This window comes from Meles meles, chromosome 2 (genome assembly GCF_922984935.1).
Source record: "Meles meles chromosome 2, mMelMel3.1 paternal haplotype, whole genome shotgun sequence".
NCBI classification, from domain to species: Eukaryota; Metazoa; Chordata; class Mammalia; order Carnivora; family Mustelidae; genus Meles; species Meles meles.
In genome coordinates this window covers 172,222,044-172,236,194 of record NC_060067.1, presented here as the reverse complement: position 1 = coordinate 172,236,194, position 14,151 = coordinate 172,222,044, and the positions used below count along the sequence as shown (strand labels likewise).

Sequence of the window (14,151 nt, the reverse complement as noted above, 5' to 3'; positions counted from 1 at the left end):
AAAGGCAGTCCTTTGCGACTGCCTACTAAGTGCAAGACCCTCTGTCAGATTGCTGGAGTGAGAACACAGGTTGCTTCTGGCTCCTGTTTCTCAGGTTTTACCGTCTAGTAAGAAAGACAAGTATACGCATACATAACTAGTTCACAATTGGATGCTAATTCATATACACTGGGAAGGACGAACACCACAGGAATTGAGTAGGTAACATTTCATAGCAGAGTTGGCATTTGAACTGGAATCTTAAAAAGGAAAAGCCATTCTAGAAGTGCAGATAAGAAAGTACAGTCTTACTTAGAGACTGTACTTCAGAGACTTACTTTAATTAGGGACTTAATTAGAGGCTTAGAGACTGTACATAGCTTAGTGGAGCAAAAACATTGGGTGCACAGAAGAGTGAGGTCAATTATAAAAGCAAATGTTTCTGTAGGCATCGAAACGCCATTGAAGGTTTTTGAGCAAGGAAGTGACATGATCAGACTGGCAGCATGTGTCGGGTGGCTTGAAGGGAAGGAAGAGCAATTGAATTGCCATGGCATTAATACAGGCAAGAGAATAAGCTAGGGAGCGAATGTGACGCCATCACCCAGGAGGCAGCTGGGAAAGAGTGCCCTTTCAGGGGAGGATCGATCGGACTTGGTGACAGATGGGAAACTTGAAAGCTTAGATGACCAGAGGGATAGTGATCCTACTGCCGCAGGAGGTGGGCCAGAGGAAGGGGAGCACTTTCGGGGTCGGGAGGAGGTGTGCTGTCTTTAATTTGCAGCATGCTCATGAGGGCTGGTTGGACTTGCATGGGGAGATGCCCAGCAGGCAATCAGGAATGTGCAGTTGGCACTTCAGTGAAGTAAAGATTTGCACATTTGCTAGTAGCTACTTAGAGGTTACAGCTGAAGCAGGGAGAGAAGAGAGAGTTGTTAAAAGAGGTGGTGTTTGCAGGGGACTAGACGTGCTGGATGATGGGAGCCTGAATTTTCTAAGGGTCTTATTCTTTGGGATATATATGGTTCATGGGACAGTGTTGCGGTGCTGACTGAAAAGGAGGTGGATTCTGCTGAGATTAGGTTGCGAAGTCTGTGACTTGTGGCTAATTCCTAAATTGTAGTGTTCAATAGAATAAATAACTAGCAAAAGTACACCATTGCATCCTCTGCCTTTCTGGGAGCTGGGCCTGCCTTTGACCTGCCAGGGTCTGCCTTGGCTTTGATGTTACCTAAGAGTGCAGCATTGTTAATGCCCTTAAATGGTTTTTTCTCTGTCTGGGAGAGGCTGAGACTGGAGCAATTTAGTAATCTGATGCTGAATAGCTCGGTAAATGGCATCTCATGTCAGGGGGAGGAGAGGAGGCTTATAGGAATGTGCTCTGAACCTAGGCTTCTCAGTTTTGTTCTGCATGTGTGAACACTATAGTTCTGCAAGTGACCACTCAGAGAAGCCAGCTGTGGAGTTACCAGACGCTGCTCATGGGCGGCACCCCTTTCCTTCGGTCTTCTGCACCGAACTGCGGCTTTCTGGTTCACCCATCAGCCTCTCCTACCGAACAGGCTCTTCCCAGCTAACAGTCAGGTCCCTCCAGCCTTGTGACTGGGCACTTCTGTCCTAAAAACACAGAAGCATTTTGTAACATACTTGAAGTGTGAAAAAGGGAGTGTAAGGCGATGTGGATGACAGCTCTGTGACAGAGCTAGGAGACGGAGGGGCTCATTTAACCTACACCTTTCCAGTTTAAACACCACAGCCATCTTGAATTTTGCAGAGTGAAGCAGTCCTCACAGACTTAAATTCGAGTGCTCAGAGGCTGGATGTCATATATGGCAGCCTTCTCTGAGTTTCAGAATTGTCAGTATGGAACCAGGTTTTTCTGGTTCTGACTGTGGTTGCAGACTTGGCCAGAATGGAAACCCACAAACTCCAGCTGAGAGGCCTGTGTCTGTATGTCAGCCTTGCTAGGTCCTCTAGTCCCTGGTCGCCTGCTCACCTCTTTCCTAGATGGAATTCCCAGGTGGAGTCTACCTTCCTCCATTGTAGGAGTTTTGTTTACATTTTCTTCTAGAAGAGATCATCCATGCGTAGAGCCAGAAAACATCAGCGCTAAATATCCGAAGTATAGAAAATGGGCTGTGGGTTTTCTTGCCTTAGACCCCTTCTGAGCAAGTGACTCTGAGCCGTGTTTTTTTCTAAACAGTGGTGGCTGAAGGAATTTCCAGATGAGGTCAGATCACTGATGAAAAACTCATGTCCTGCTTTTGGCTCTGCCAGACCACCCAGAGCCGTCTGCTGATACTCTGCCAGCAGAATATACACCAAATGCTTCGGGCTGTGTGGGTTTTGCTGCGTCACGGGATGACAGGGTTCTCTCTCACCTTGCAAAGATGCCTTTTAAAATATCTGTTCTGTTTCTTCGACTTGCCATGGACTTCACTCTCTATATTGTGATAACATACTCCAGTTAGGGATAAGCGAGCACGTTTTCACTTGTACTTACGGGGTGAGACCCTGGCTCGCTTACTGCAGGTAGACGGATGGTAAGGAAGGGAGGCTCCAGGAAGAGGCTTCTTTTCTAGATGTCTTGTAGAGGCCATTATTATTTCAGTCACAGTGAGGACAGTTAGGGCATTTTGCAGTTTCCCAAGTTCCCACATATATGGTCTCATTTGATCTTAAGCGACCCCATGAAGCAGGAGGTTGACATACTATCAGTCCTATTTTATAGATAGAAAAGATGAGTTGGGATGAGTTGCTTAAGGGACTTAGCATTAGTGTCCAATTCGATTTTTTTTTAATATTTTATTTATTTATTTGACAGAGAGAGAGGTCACAAGCAGGCAGAGAGGGAGGCAGAGAGAGAGGGAGAAACAGGCTCCCCACTGAGCAGAGAGCCCGATGCGGGGCTCGATCCCAGGACCCCGAGATCATGACCTGAGCCAAAGGCAGAGGCTTAAACCACTGAGCTACCCAGGCGCCCCCCAATTCGATTTTTTTTTTTTGAATCGCCAAATGGTGTTTTTGTGTATTTTTGTTTAACACTAAGCCCCTCTGTATCAGGTTGGGGGGGTCCTTCTATTACAAGGCTGCTCAGAGCTGGATGGACAGTCTAGACGTATATATTATTTAAATTGTTGCTTCTGGAATAATTGGGGAGGGAGGCAGCGTCAGGTGGTGGGCGGTTGCTTAAAGGATGCTTGGTTCTGCTGTTTGAGAATAGCTGCTGTTCGGCAGTGAGAGAAACACTAGAGGTCTGTGTGCTGCCAGTCTGTGGACTCCGTAGGTGCCCTGAAGACAGATGTAGGTGGAGAGAACCTAGGCCTGAGAAATTTACCCAAGCTTCTGGAGTCTCCAGGCCTCTATTCTAGGTGACTCATCTTCTGTTCTTTGTCATCAAGGAGGGAGATGGCTCTAGAAGGAGAAGCTTTGACTTTCCTTTTAGAGTGGGTGCCTTCTCAGCTACAGTCCGATCTCAGGTGACTGGGATTGAGGCTTTCCCAGAATGGATATGGAGTCAGTTGCTGTATGAAGAAGGATCTCATTCTCTGTGTTGTCATTTCTCCCTGCAGTGGGCCACCTTGAGGATGGAGAGAGGCGCCAAAGAGAAGAACCACCAACTTTACAAGCCCTATACCAATGGTAGGATTGGCTCTTTCTCCTTATCTCACGAAGTCCCTTTGCCATATGTTCCTAAGTGCTTTTAATTCCACACATACTCTTCACTCTATCAAAGGGAGTATATGGACTCTGTATATTTTAGAGACTTTTGTTCATTTATTTATTTATTTACTTGAGAGACAGAGAGAGTGTGAGCAGGGGGAGGACCAGAGGGAGAGGGACAAGCAGACTCCATGCTGAGCACAGAGACTGATGAGGGGTCCTGAAATCATAACCTGAGCTGAAATCAAAGAGTTGGCTGCTTACTCACGGAGCCACCCAGGTGCCCCTGGACTCTGAATATTTTTAACATGCTTCATGGGTGTGATTCAGAGAGCTTCCTCCCAGCATGCTGCTTGACACAGGTGTTCTCTGTTGCAGGAATTATTGCAAAAGATCCCACTTCTTTAGAAGAAGAGATCAAAGAAATCCGTCGAAGTGGTAGTAGTAAGGCTCTGGATAACACTCCAGAGTTTGAGCTTTCCGACATTTTCTACTTTTGCCGGAAGGGAATGGAGACCATCATGGATGATGAGGTGACAAAGAGGTTCTCAGCAGAGGAGTTGGAGTCCTGGAACCTGCTGAGCAGGACCAACTATAACTTCCAGTACATCAGCCTTCGGCTCACTGTCTTGTGGGGCTTAGGAGTGCTGATTCGCTATTGCTTCCTTCTGCCACTCAGGTGAGGGCAGGCCTGACGGGGACAAAAGGCTTGAGCGGCTGCTGCCTAAGCCCGAGGCATGGCTCCCTGCCATGGCCCTGCATGGCCTTCCTGTGTCAATCTGCTTTGCTTTCCCCCTTCAGAAAGGAGCAGAGTTTGATTCTGTCACTGGCCAGTCCATCTGACTCTTAGAAGGGTACACTGGGGGTGATCTTTTAAAGGCCCTTGGATTCTCTGCAAATCAGAAAAATTGTGGGGTTTCTTAAAATGCTTGTCTAGGTGGCCTAAACACAGGGACAGGGAACATGGTGTACTTTCTGGCCACTCCTCCCTGGACATGACCAAGTCTTTCCTGCAAGCTTGCCTCTGTAATATAGAGGCAATATTGAACTCTCAGGTTTTCTGTACCATGTGCTATTCTGAGTTACGCCTTGCTGGCTGCGGGTACCTTCAGGCTCTACTTCCTGTTGCTCCACAGAGAAGCTCTGCTTTCGCCAGGGTGTGGAGCCAAAGGGAAGGGTAAGACAGCAGGACAGCAGGTGCCTGGGGGCAGAGCAGCCAACAGCAGGCTTTTCCATCCTTCTGGCTGCCTGATGTTGGGGGAGATAGCGTCTGCTGAGAGCCAAATCCATAGCCTACTGTCAGTTTGGAATTAAAATGATATCTGGGTATGCTAGGCCTGCTCTCATTTCTAGATGAAACTCTTACCTGGATCCTAGGTGATCTGATGGTCTTGGGGGTGGTTTTCGTGATGCCCACTTTCATCGTCACAGTTCCAGACTATCTGTAGTGCAAGGGTTGGTTTGCTGTGTTTTCATGTGTCTTCTTCTTACAGGATAGCTCTTGCTTTTACTGGGATTAGCCTTCTGGTGGTAGGCACGACTGTGGTGGGATACCTGCCAAATGGGAGGTGAGTTGTTTGAGAGTCCGTGTCTGGAGGGCACTTAGCTCCGCAGCTGTGGCTCCAGCCACACTACTCTGGGCACAGCCAGACCTGCAGCATCTTAGGTAGATAAGATAACCCAGTGATAACAATGGCATCAGCATTGTTATTTTTCACCAGTCTTGATCTGTGACTTTGCTCTTTACGCTTTAACACTCACACTCTTATCCCTCTAAGACAAAGGAGGAACCTCCCAGCTGTGGAGTCCTGGGCCAGCAGATTTAAGGGCATGTCATTTAGTTTTGAGCATTCTACTGTGTTGATAAATTGGTAAAAGGGAAAGAAACATAGGTAGGGCTTTTTTGTGTTTTGTTTTTTTAAGATTTTATTTATTCATTTGACAGACATCACAAGTAGGCAGAGAGGCAGGCAGAGAAAGGGGGGAAGCAGGCTCCCTGCCCAGCAGAGAACCCGATGCGGGGCTTGATTCCAGGACCCGAGATCATGACCTGGGCCAAAGGCAGAGGCTTAACCCACTGAGCCACCCAGACGCCCCTTGTGTTGTTTTTGTTTAAAGAGAAATTTGTTCCTTCTGGAAGTTCTGGGGCTAGCTCTCTTCTTCCCTGGGCTGGTGAGGTTAGAGACTCTGTCCTTTGCCCTGCCTGTAGGCATTGACTAGAAGGAAAACAATCAAGGAGGCTCACCTTTGCTGGAAATTTGAGGGCTATATAAATTCTAAACCCAGTCACTTCGGTAAATTGAAGCAATTCTTGTCATTTCTCTGTTTCCTCATATGTAGGCATAAAGACACTCGTACACTGTAGAGTTTTACCATATGCACTGATGTTTAGCCTACAGTCATAAAGGGCTGTAGGCAGGGATGGTTATATTGTTCTAGCCCGTAACTTCTCCCGACTTCCTATGTGTAAAGTAAAAAATAAAAATCTGTGTCCTTTCGTACCAGGTTTAAGGAGTTCCTGAGTAAACACGTTCATTTAATGTGTTACCGGATCTGCGTGCGAGCCCTGACAGCCATTATTACCTACCACGACAGGTGAGGGCACCTTGTGTGTGACGTGGGCAACTGGCACTGGCCAACCACGGCTCAGCTGCACCTCGCCAGTGAGGGCTCTTCTGAGCTCTCGGAGCCCATGAGGTGGGTGAAGTAAGGGCTGAGTTCCAGATCAGTTGTTTCACATGGATTTTATTGCTTTGCATTCTTTCTAAACGCAGAGAAAACAGGCCCAGAAACGGTGGCATCTGCGTGGCCAATCACACCTCTCCAATCGATGTCATCATTTTGGCCAGCGATGGCTATTATGCCATGGTAAGACCTTCCTCTGTTGCTTTCTTGGGCAAGTAAGACCTTTAGCATGCTCAGGGCTGGGTTGTTTCTGGACCCTTCAGAGAGCTCTTACTGAAGAAAATAAACATGGGAACATGTAAGACTGTCGCCTCTGTTTCTGTTGCTTTGAGAACTCCGTGGGACTTTGGTAGGAGGTCTTCTGAGTAGGCTGATAACAAAGAGCGCGGTTGGAGGTTAGCCTTTGGGTGTTGAGGCAGACCACGGAAGGGGGTGAAGGACAGGGAAGAGGGATTTGAAAGGACTGAGTTCAGGGGCATTAGAGAATCTGCCCAGGAAAAGCACTTTTACACGAGGTATTATTCAGCTTCATTATTTCTTTTTCGGGTTTTCAGCTATGTTTTTAATGATGTATCTTTGATATCACTGAATAAAAGGCAAAATTAAAGATTCAGAGTCTAATAATGGTTTCTTAATAGTGAGAAACCTATGCTTGTCAGTAAAATGTCAGAGGGTGAGAGGTTGGGATACTTTCCTTTTGGGATCTGGGGCTGTCTCCACACAGTGGGGATTTTGTGTGAGGGTGGCCTCACTCCCGGTTATTCCTTTGTGTGAGATTAGGTGGGTCAAGTGCACGGGGGACTCATGGGTGTGATTCAGAGAGCCATGGTGAAGGCCTGCCCGCACGTCTGGTTTGAACGTTCCGAAGTGAAAGATCGCCACCTGGTGGCTAAGAGGTAAATCCACAAAATGCCGGTTGCTCTCTGCGATCATTTAGAATGCATGTGCTTTAAGAGTTGTTTCCCTCTGCGGTAGAATCATAGTGTCTTCTACAGTGAGTCCTCACTGCTTTATAATAAAACGTTTTTTCCCTGAAACATGGAATAGAAGAAGTATAGAAATTTTGGTATTATTTGTCAAGTTTGTAATTTCTCTTAACCTTTTTTATTCCTTGTACTCATTGTAATGAACCACATACGAACTTTTAATGCTATTTGAAATCTCGGGATGAATTCATTATCACAAATAAAAACAAACTTAAGGCAGCGGGAAAAAGGTAGAGCTGATGTATGTAATGGCAAGAGCTTTGCAGGAAACTGAGAGGAATGAAGGCTCAGTTGGGACCATCTTCTTCAGGGACAGACGAGCCTGTCCTGGATTCCCTTTACTGCTTCTCTCAGGGACAGTATTAAGCCAGGTGGACTGCAGGTTCAATCCAACATGATTGTCCGGAAGTCCAGTGACGAGTGTTTCTTGAGGGTGCTGTTAGCAAGGCCCTGTAGCAGGCACATCCTTTAGGTTGTCCCAGGTCTGAGCAGTGTCCTCTACATAGACCTTAATACTCCACTGAACAGCTGTATGAGTTAAACTGCAGTCATCTGATTTTCCCTGTCTTTATATGTTTCGTCTTTATGAGATTCCGACTGGGTTTGTAAAAGATCATCACATTTGTGATTTGTGTGACATCCATGTAGTGTATTTATAAACACATTTTGGTGATGATGGATATAAAGCTGTCTGAACCTCTGTGTTCTTTTTCCCTTCCGAAGACTGACTGAGCATGTGCAGGATAAAAGCAAGCTACCCATCCTCATCTTCCCAGAGGGTAAGAAGGTTTCAGGGTGGGGTTTCTGAGTGGGAGGGTGGGGAGGCCATGCAGGATGGTGACTCTGCTGTTGCCTCAGAACCAAGTCCCTCAACCCTGGCTGGGGTTATCTGTTTTCACTGAATGATGTTCAGTCCCGCACTAAACTATTGTGGGACTTAAAAACTCTGGGAAGTTCAGCATTTGGACTGGGAGTGCCAAAGTGCGACCTTCCCAGTACAGGAATCCCTTCTGTAATATGCCAGTGGGGTCTCAGCTTCTTCTAGAGTTCTTCCTGAGACCTCCCAAGTCCGCTCAGTGGCTCTGGCCTTTTATTGAGGCTGGGTGTGTTAATTGGGGAAAGTGATCTTGTAATAGCAGAATGAGAAACAGTACAGTGTTTTGCTTATCCCTGCTAAGTGTTCATTCCTAAGCTAGGGAGATTATCCTATTTGAAGAATTTTTTTACTATATTTAGTTCTTAAACTCCTAATCTCTGAGATGAAGGACCAAAAGAAATCGCATTTTACTCTCTTCTGTTTTAGGAACCTGCATCAATAATACATCAGTGATGATGTTCAAAAAGGGAAGTTTTGAAATTGGAGCCACAGTTTACCCTGTTGCTATCAAGGTACGAGACTTCTGAGGGCGCATGTGGTCATTGTCGCAGCTGTTGTGAATGGGACGCAGCAAGAGAAAGGGGAGGAAGAAGGTGGTGTCACCAGTCAGCGGGTTGATCCTCCAGTGGGGCAGCTTGGGCCAGGCTAGTGTGGGTAGAGTGTGCTAGAGGAAAAGAAGGGACGTGTTCACGGTTCAGAACCCACTGGGCTAGAAGGGACGGGAGTGTCCGAATGAGGACCAGCCAGTCCCAGCCCACGCCTCACTGCCATCACCAGATCACAAGTTTGCATGTTGTCCCCCACTTATGACCTCTTCGTAAGCCTCCCAGGCGGAGAAGGTACTCCGCTACAGAGGGGCGTGCTGTGGGGAGCAGGGGCGTGGCCCCGCTGGATGTGTACATTTGATGGAGAGGTGAGCACGTGTGCTGCGGATATGTCCTAATACTGAAGGAAGAAGCAGCCACACAGCTTTGGGCTTTGGTATCACTGTAAATACCAGGAGCCACTGATAAAGATGAAATGCATCTTAAGAGCTTGTCTAGGCTGTCCCCCACTTTTAGGAGCTTGCACTTCAAACTCACTGGGAAGATGGGATTCAGTCAATCATTTTCCTCTTTTCTTCCTCTCTCCACCTTTATATCCATCTGGTTTTATGAAGGCGTACATTGTGCTATTTCTAAAAGAATGTTATTACTCATGTTATTACGTCTACACAGCACGGGCTGTTGTCGGTGTGTTTAGTGCTTAAGCTGAAACCGCAGCTAGGTAGAACAGCAAGGACGTGTGTGCTCGTTACACTTAGCATTTAGTGTCCATCCTCTCACGGGGTCTGCGTGCCATGTGCAGAGCTTTCCGTTGAAAGGATCAGTGTCACTTAGCACCACCAGTGCAGGGGAGGCAGGGTGTTTCTCTTGGGAAAGCCAGTGCTTCCCACCCAGCGCTCCCCTTTACCAGGGAGGCAGAGCACTGGGGCAGGATGCAGATGCATAGTGGCTGGAGGAGAACTGACTGATCCATGGGTTCGCACTCCCCAAGCCACCTGTTGAGGGTGCTGTCTCCCGGAACAGCAGGAAAGCAAGCAGTCTGGTAGCAGTGTCTGCCTGGGGAATGCTGTCCGTGTCACCTGCATCCCATCTTGCATTCAGTATCCAGTGCTCCCCATCCGTATGCATTAAAAACATTACTAGAAGAGCCCTTCCCTATCGTCCCTCCAGAACATCAGTTCTTTGTAGCTGTATCAGTGTCACCTGGCGGGACTAGGAAAATGCAGGTTGCTGGCTGTTTCCGAACTTGCTTCGGACCCGTTCCTGGGTGCTACGGATGGGCCGGTGGGAACCACACTTGGGGAGCCCTGCTGTGGAGCAGTGGGTCTTAAACCGTTTTGAGACATGGACTCTTAGGACAGTTATGGCTCCTCTCCAAACAAAAAGTCCCGTCAATTTTACATATAATTTCATTCTGTCCAGATTTATTAAAGCCCATTCAGGATTAAGAACTTCTCTACAACAGCTTTGCTAGTTTTTATAAAGTCTTCATTGGTAACCAAATTTAGATAATCTTAGCTGTTTCAAGGCTGTTTTATTTCCACCAAAATTAAGCCATTATTTGATTTTGAAAAATTTATTGTGATTTTGAGTTTTTGCCTTGTTTTTCTCTCTGCACTATCAGCCCAGTGTGGAACAGAGATTCCACTCTAAACAGAGGGCTCTCACGTACAATGTCAGCTATATAGTGCTTTATCAAAGGTAACACCACTTTCTTCAAAACATGGGCGTTAGTTTTTATTTGAAACTCATTCTCCTCCCCGATTTCCCTTTGCTATTATAATGTAATAGTTGAATCTAAATTTCTTCATTTGGTCCGTAATTCAGTCTAAATGTCTTCGTTCCTGTGTGGTCAGGTCCACGGCTAGGCATAATTATCCAGTCTCTGTTCGAGAATCATAAAATCTAGGCTTGAGGAGCCTACAAGGCCTGCGATTCACGCCCAGCCCTGACCCCTCACGTGGGGCTCCCGCAGCATCCCCGCCAGAACTCCTCTCAGGCTGCTCCAGGGGGAGAGGAGCAGCCTAAGAGGCTCACTAAGCCTGTGAGCCTTTCTGACACCAGCGGCAGCTTGCTCCTGCGCCATCGCTCTTGCCGTTCCATCTCTTCCTGTTTCCACACTCTGGTCCTCCTCTTTGCGTTACAGTCACAGCCCGAGGTCATGTCTGTGGTGGCGCCTCAGACGTTTGCTGGCTGTTGCAGGACACTCCGTCCAGGTGTTCTCTTCCAGGACTCCGTTCCTTTTGTTGCTTCTTACATAACTTCCTCCCGCACCTCTCCCCGAGCCTTGCTTACCTGCTCCTTCAACTTCTCTTTGGTGGGTGAGACTGTAAGTCACAGCTTCAGCCACATTTCCCACAGAATGCCACTGACGTACAGCCTTTGCTTCCATTAGATCACTGGCAAAGGACAGTGTCTAGTGGGCCTGCTGCTTGGCAGGAAGCGCGGCACCTGCGTGGTGGAGGCCTCGGGAGCTATTGTGCATGCGCGTTCGCCAAGGAGGAATGCCAGCGATGCGATCAGAGCAGAGCCTCCTGCTCTCACAGTCAGCTTTGTTAGTGGTGTCATCACAGAAGCCTTTCCGAAGCTTTGTCGTTTTCTCCTTGGTTGGGGGCACCAGAAGTACTAACAAGTTGGTGTCTTTGGGTGAGGTACGTGTAGCAGCAGGGATGAGTGAGCGACGTGGTGCTGGCAATAGGCAAAGCCTGTGTGGTGGAATGTTCTAAAGGTTAAATCTGGGGAATGGAGGTATGAGAGTATCTTACCCTGTTCTCTTTGGTTTGGGATATGCTTGAACATGTTTTAAGATTTACATCTGTGGGTGCCTGGGTGCCTCAGTGGGTTAAAGCCTCTGCCTTGGCTCAGGTCATGATCTCAGGGTCCTGGGATTGAGCCCCACCAGCAGGCAGCCTGCTTCCCCCCTCTCTCTGTCTGCCTCTCTGCCTACTTGTGATCTCCATCTGTCAAATAAAATCTTTAAAAAAAAAAAATTATATCTGTGAGGAAGATGTGAAATGGGTCAAAGAGGGGGCTCACTTGTTTGAAAAAAGCAGGTAGGGAGTCATCCCTCATGACCTACAGCAAAATCTTGAGTCCATTTGGGGGTCTCATGTTGCTAGAGTTCAGGACTGCGCGAGCATAGAATGGCTTCAGAAGTGTTCGTGGAGGGAGTCTGGGAGCTGCTTTTTGGAACTGATACTGCCCCAGGTGAGCAGTCACACAAGTTGCTGTCGACACCCACGTTTTGTTAGAACTACTGACTTCTTACCATCCAGTTTTCCACTGCTTTTCAGTATGACCCTCAATTTGGTGACGCCTTCTGGAACAGCAGCAAATATGGGATGGTAACATACCTGCTGAGAATGATGACCAGCTGGGCCATTGTCTGCAGCGTTTGGTACCTGCCTCCCATGACCAGAGAGGTGGGTCCTCACACCGACACCATGCACAGGTCTTCGCTTCCTTCTGTATGACGCCAGCCTATGTTGAGTGGTCTCATTTATGCTTTCTTACAGACAGATGAAGATGCCGTCCAGTTTGCCAATCGGGTGAAATCCGCCATTGCCAGGCAGGGGGGGCTTGTGGACCTGCTGTGGTGAGTCAGAGCCAGGTTTTATCAGCAGAGTCGAGCAGGATGTGAATTTCTGAAGTAGATGCTGAATTGTTGACTCCTTTTACAAAGAATCCTCCTCTCCCTCATGTGGAAAATTAAGTTCACCAGCCTTGGAGAGTGAGCAGTGTGACTGCTTTCTCCTAGTTCCAGCTCAGAAGTGCCCCATGCTGCCTTGACCTTAGAGACACAGAGCCCAGAATGCTGGGCCTGAAGCAGTTGATTCTTCATACCTTCCGGGGTTTGTACTCATCTGCCAGGGCACCCAGACAGTCCTTGTCTCTTTAGGTGGGGGTGACGGGATGCTGGTCTGGAAGCTGCATTAACTGGGCCCTCTGATCTTGTATATTTGGTAAAATTGGGCCATCCTTAGAAAGGCAGACGTTTCATTTATTACATTTAGTTTGTTAACCTGCTAGAGCAGGCATTGGCAGACTCTCTCTGTGAAGAGTCAGTAATTATTTTAGACTTTGTGTATCGTGTGGCTCCTGTTGCAGCTGCTTTAATCTGCCCCTGCAGATTAAAGCTGGACACCATACAGAAACACACGAGCGTGGCTGGGTCCCAGTAAAACGTTCTCAGGGCAGGTGTGAGGCTAGGTTTGGCCCGTGGGTCATAGGTGCGGCCCCGCACACTGGAGTATGAAATAGTGACGCTCGAATAACGGGCTGAATTGGGAGCAGTGCTGGCTCTGGGGGGGTCATCCACCCTCTGGGACCCTTCGTTTGACCCTCTGGGACCCTTCGTTTTAAGCGCAAAGGTCAGCTCTGTTGGGCACTTGACTAAATGGGCATTTAGGGAAAAGGATGTAGAGATTCAAATTTTAAACTGACATGGGGATTCTTAGGTAATGGCATGGTCCTCAGGTATGGCCTTTTAAAAAAGCTCACGTTTCTCCAGCTCTCGTTGTGAGCTAGGCTCCGTGCTGCTGGTGCTGGAGAGGACGGCCTCCCTCCACCCTCACCGTAGACCCACGCGGGATGAGGATTGTCACTCCCGGTTCACATGTGAGACACCAGAGCTCAAGGAGGTCTGGTGACTGTTTTCCAGAGTCACCAAGTAATCAGTGGAGCCAGATTCTGAACTCAGGTCTGACAGGCTGCTCGAGCTGGAGTGTCAGTCCACACTCCCTGGCCGCAGGGCTCCAGGAAGACAAGTGGAGCTCCCTTTAAAAGAGCACCTTTGCTGTGGATCATAAAGGGTATCGCACATATAAGAGCGTTGGGTGTAAGGTCTGTCCAGCAATGGGGGCGGGCTTCATCATACCTCAGAGGGGAAGTCCAGGTGTAGCAGAAATCCTGAAAAGGGATTGGGGTTTCCGTTAGTCACTGAAGGTAGGTGATGCTAATTCTAGGGTGAAGGCGAGCAGTCGGGGTGCCGGGTAGGAATGGGACTTTGAGAAAACAAATCCCAGTGTGGGGATAGCAGAGGGAGGTCTCACTGGGGCCATGAGCACAGGAGTATGGGCGTGACTTGGATTCCTCTCCAACACCATCCGTCAAGCACAGAGAAGTGAGGACTCGCAGTTCCCCTTATGTTCATTGTTGGCATGAATCTCTGGGTCTGAATTTTAGACTTCATTTCACAGATCAGATTTACAGATTCATTACAGCTTCAGTCGTTCTTAAAGCTGGCTCACCTTCCATGATGCCAGCATGCCTCCTTTATCTTCAGTAAGGTGAGGGTGAATGTTTGAGTAGAAAACGTTGTAAACTCCTTGGTAGGTAGGTTTGAGCAATGACAAAGTACCCTGAACGTGAGTACTGACTTCTGACCCCAGGGCAGGAGTGAGAGATTTAAGGCAGA

The 14,151-nt window shown here is 47.9% G+C and overlaps 1 protein-coding gene across 2 annotated transcripts in view; it reads left to right on the top strand.

The window, feature by feature from the left end:
- Nucleotides 1–14,151, top strand: part of GPAT4 (glycerol-3-phosphate acyltransferase 4) — a 37,046-nt gene that overhangs the window by 20,824 nt on the left and 2,071 nt on the right. For both annotated transcript variants that reach the window (XM_045993393.1, XM_045993403.1), the window contains exons 3-12: nt 3,552–3,621; nt 4,021–4,321; nt 5,136–5,210; nt 6,148–6,237; nt 6,417–6,510; nt 7,108–7,223; nt 8,037–8,092; nt 8,617–8,702; nt 12,029–12,157; nt 12,251–12,330. In XM_045993393.1, the coding sequence (XP_045849349.1) occupies nt 3,552–3,621; nt 4,021–4,321; nt 5,136–5,210; nt 6,148–6,237; nt 6,417–6,510; nt 7,108–7,223; nt 8,037–8,092; nt 8,617–8,702; nt 12,029–12,157; nt 12,251–12,330 (1,097 nt within the window). The remainder of the gene's footprint in view (nt 1–3,551; nt 3,622–4,020; nt 4,322–5,135; nt 5,211–6,147; nt 6,238–6,416; nt 6,511–7,107; nt 7,224–8,036; nt 8,093–8,616; nt 8,703–12,028; nt 12,158–12,250; nt 12,331–14,151) is intronic.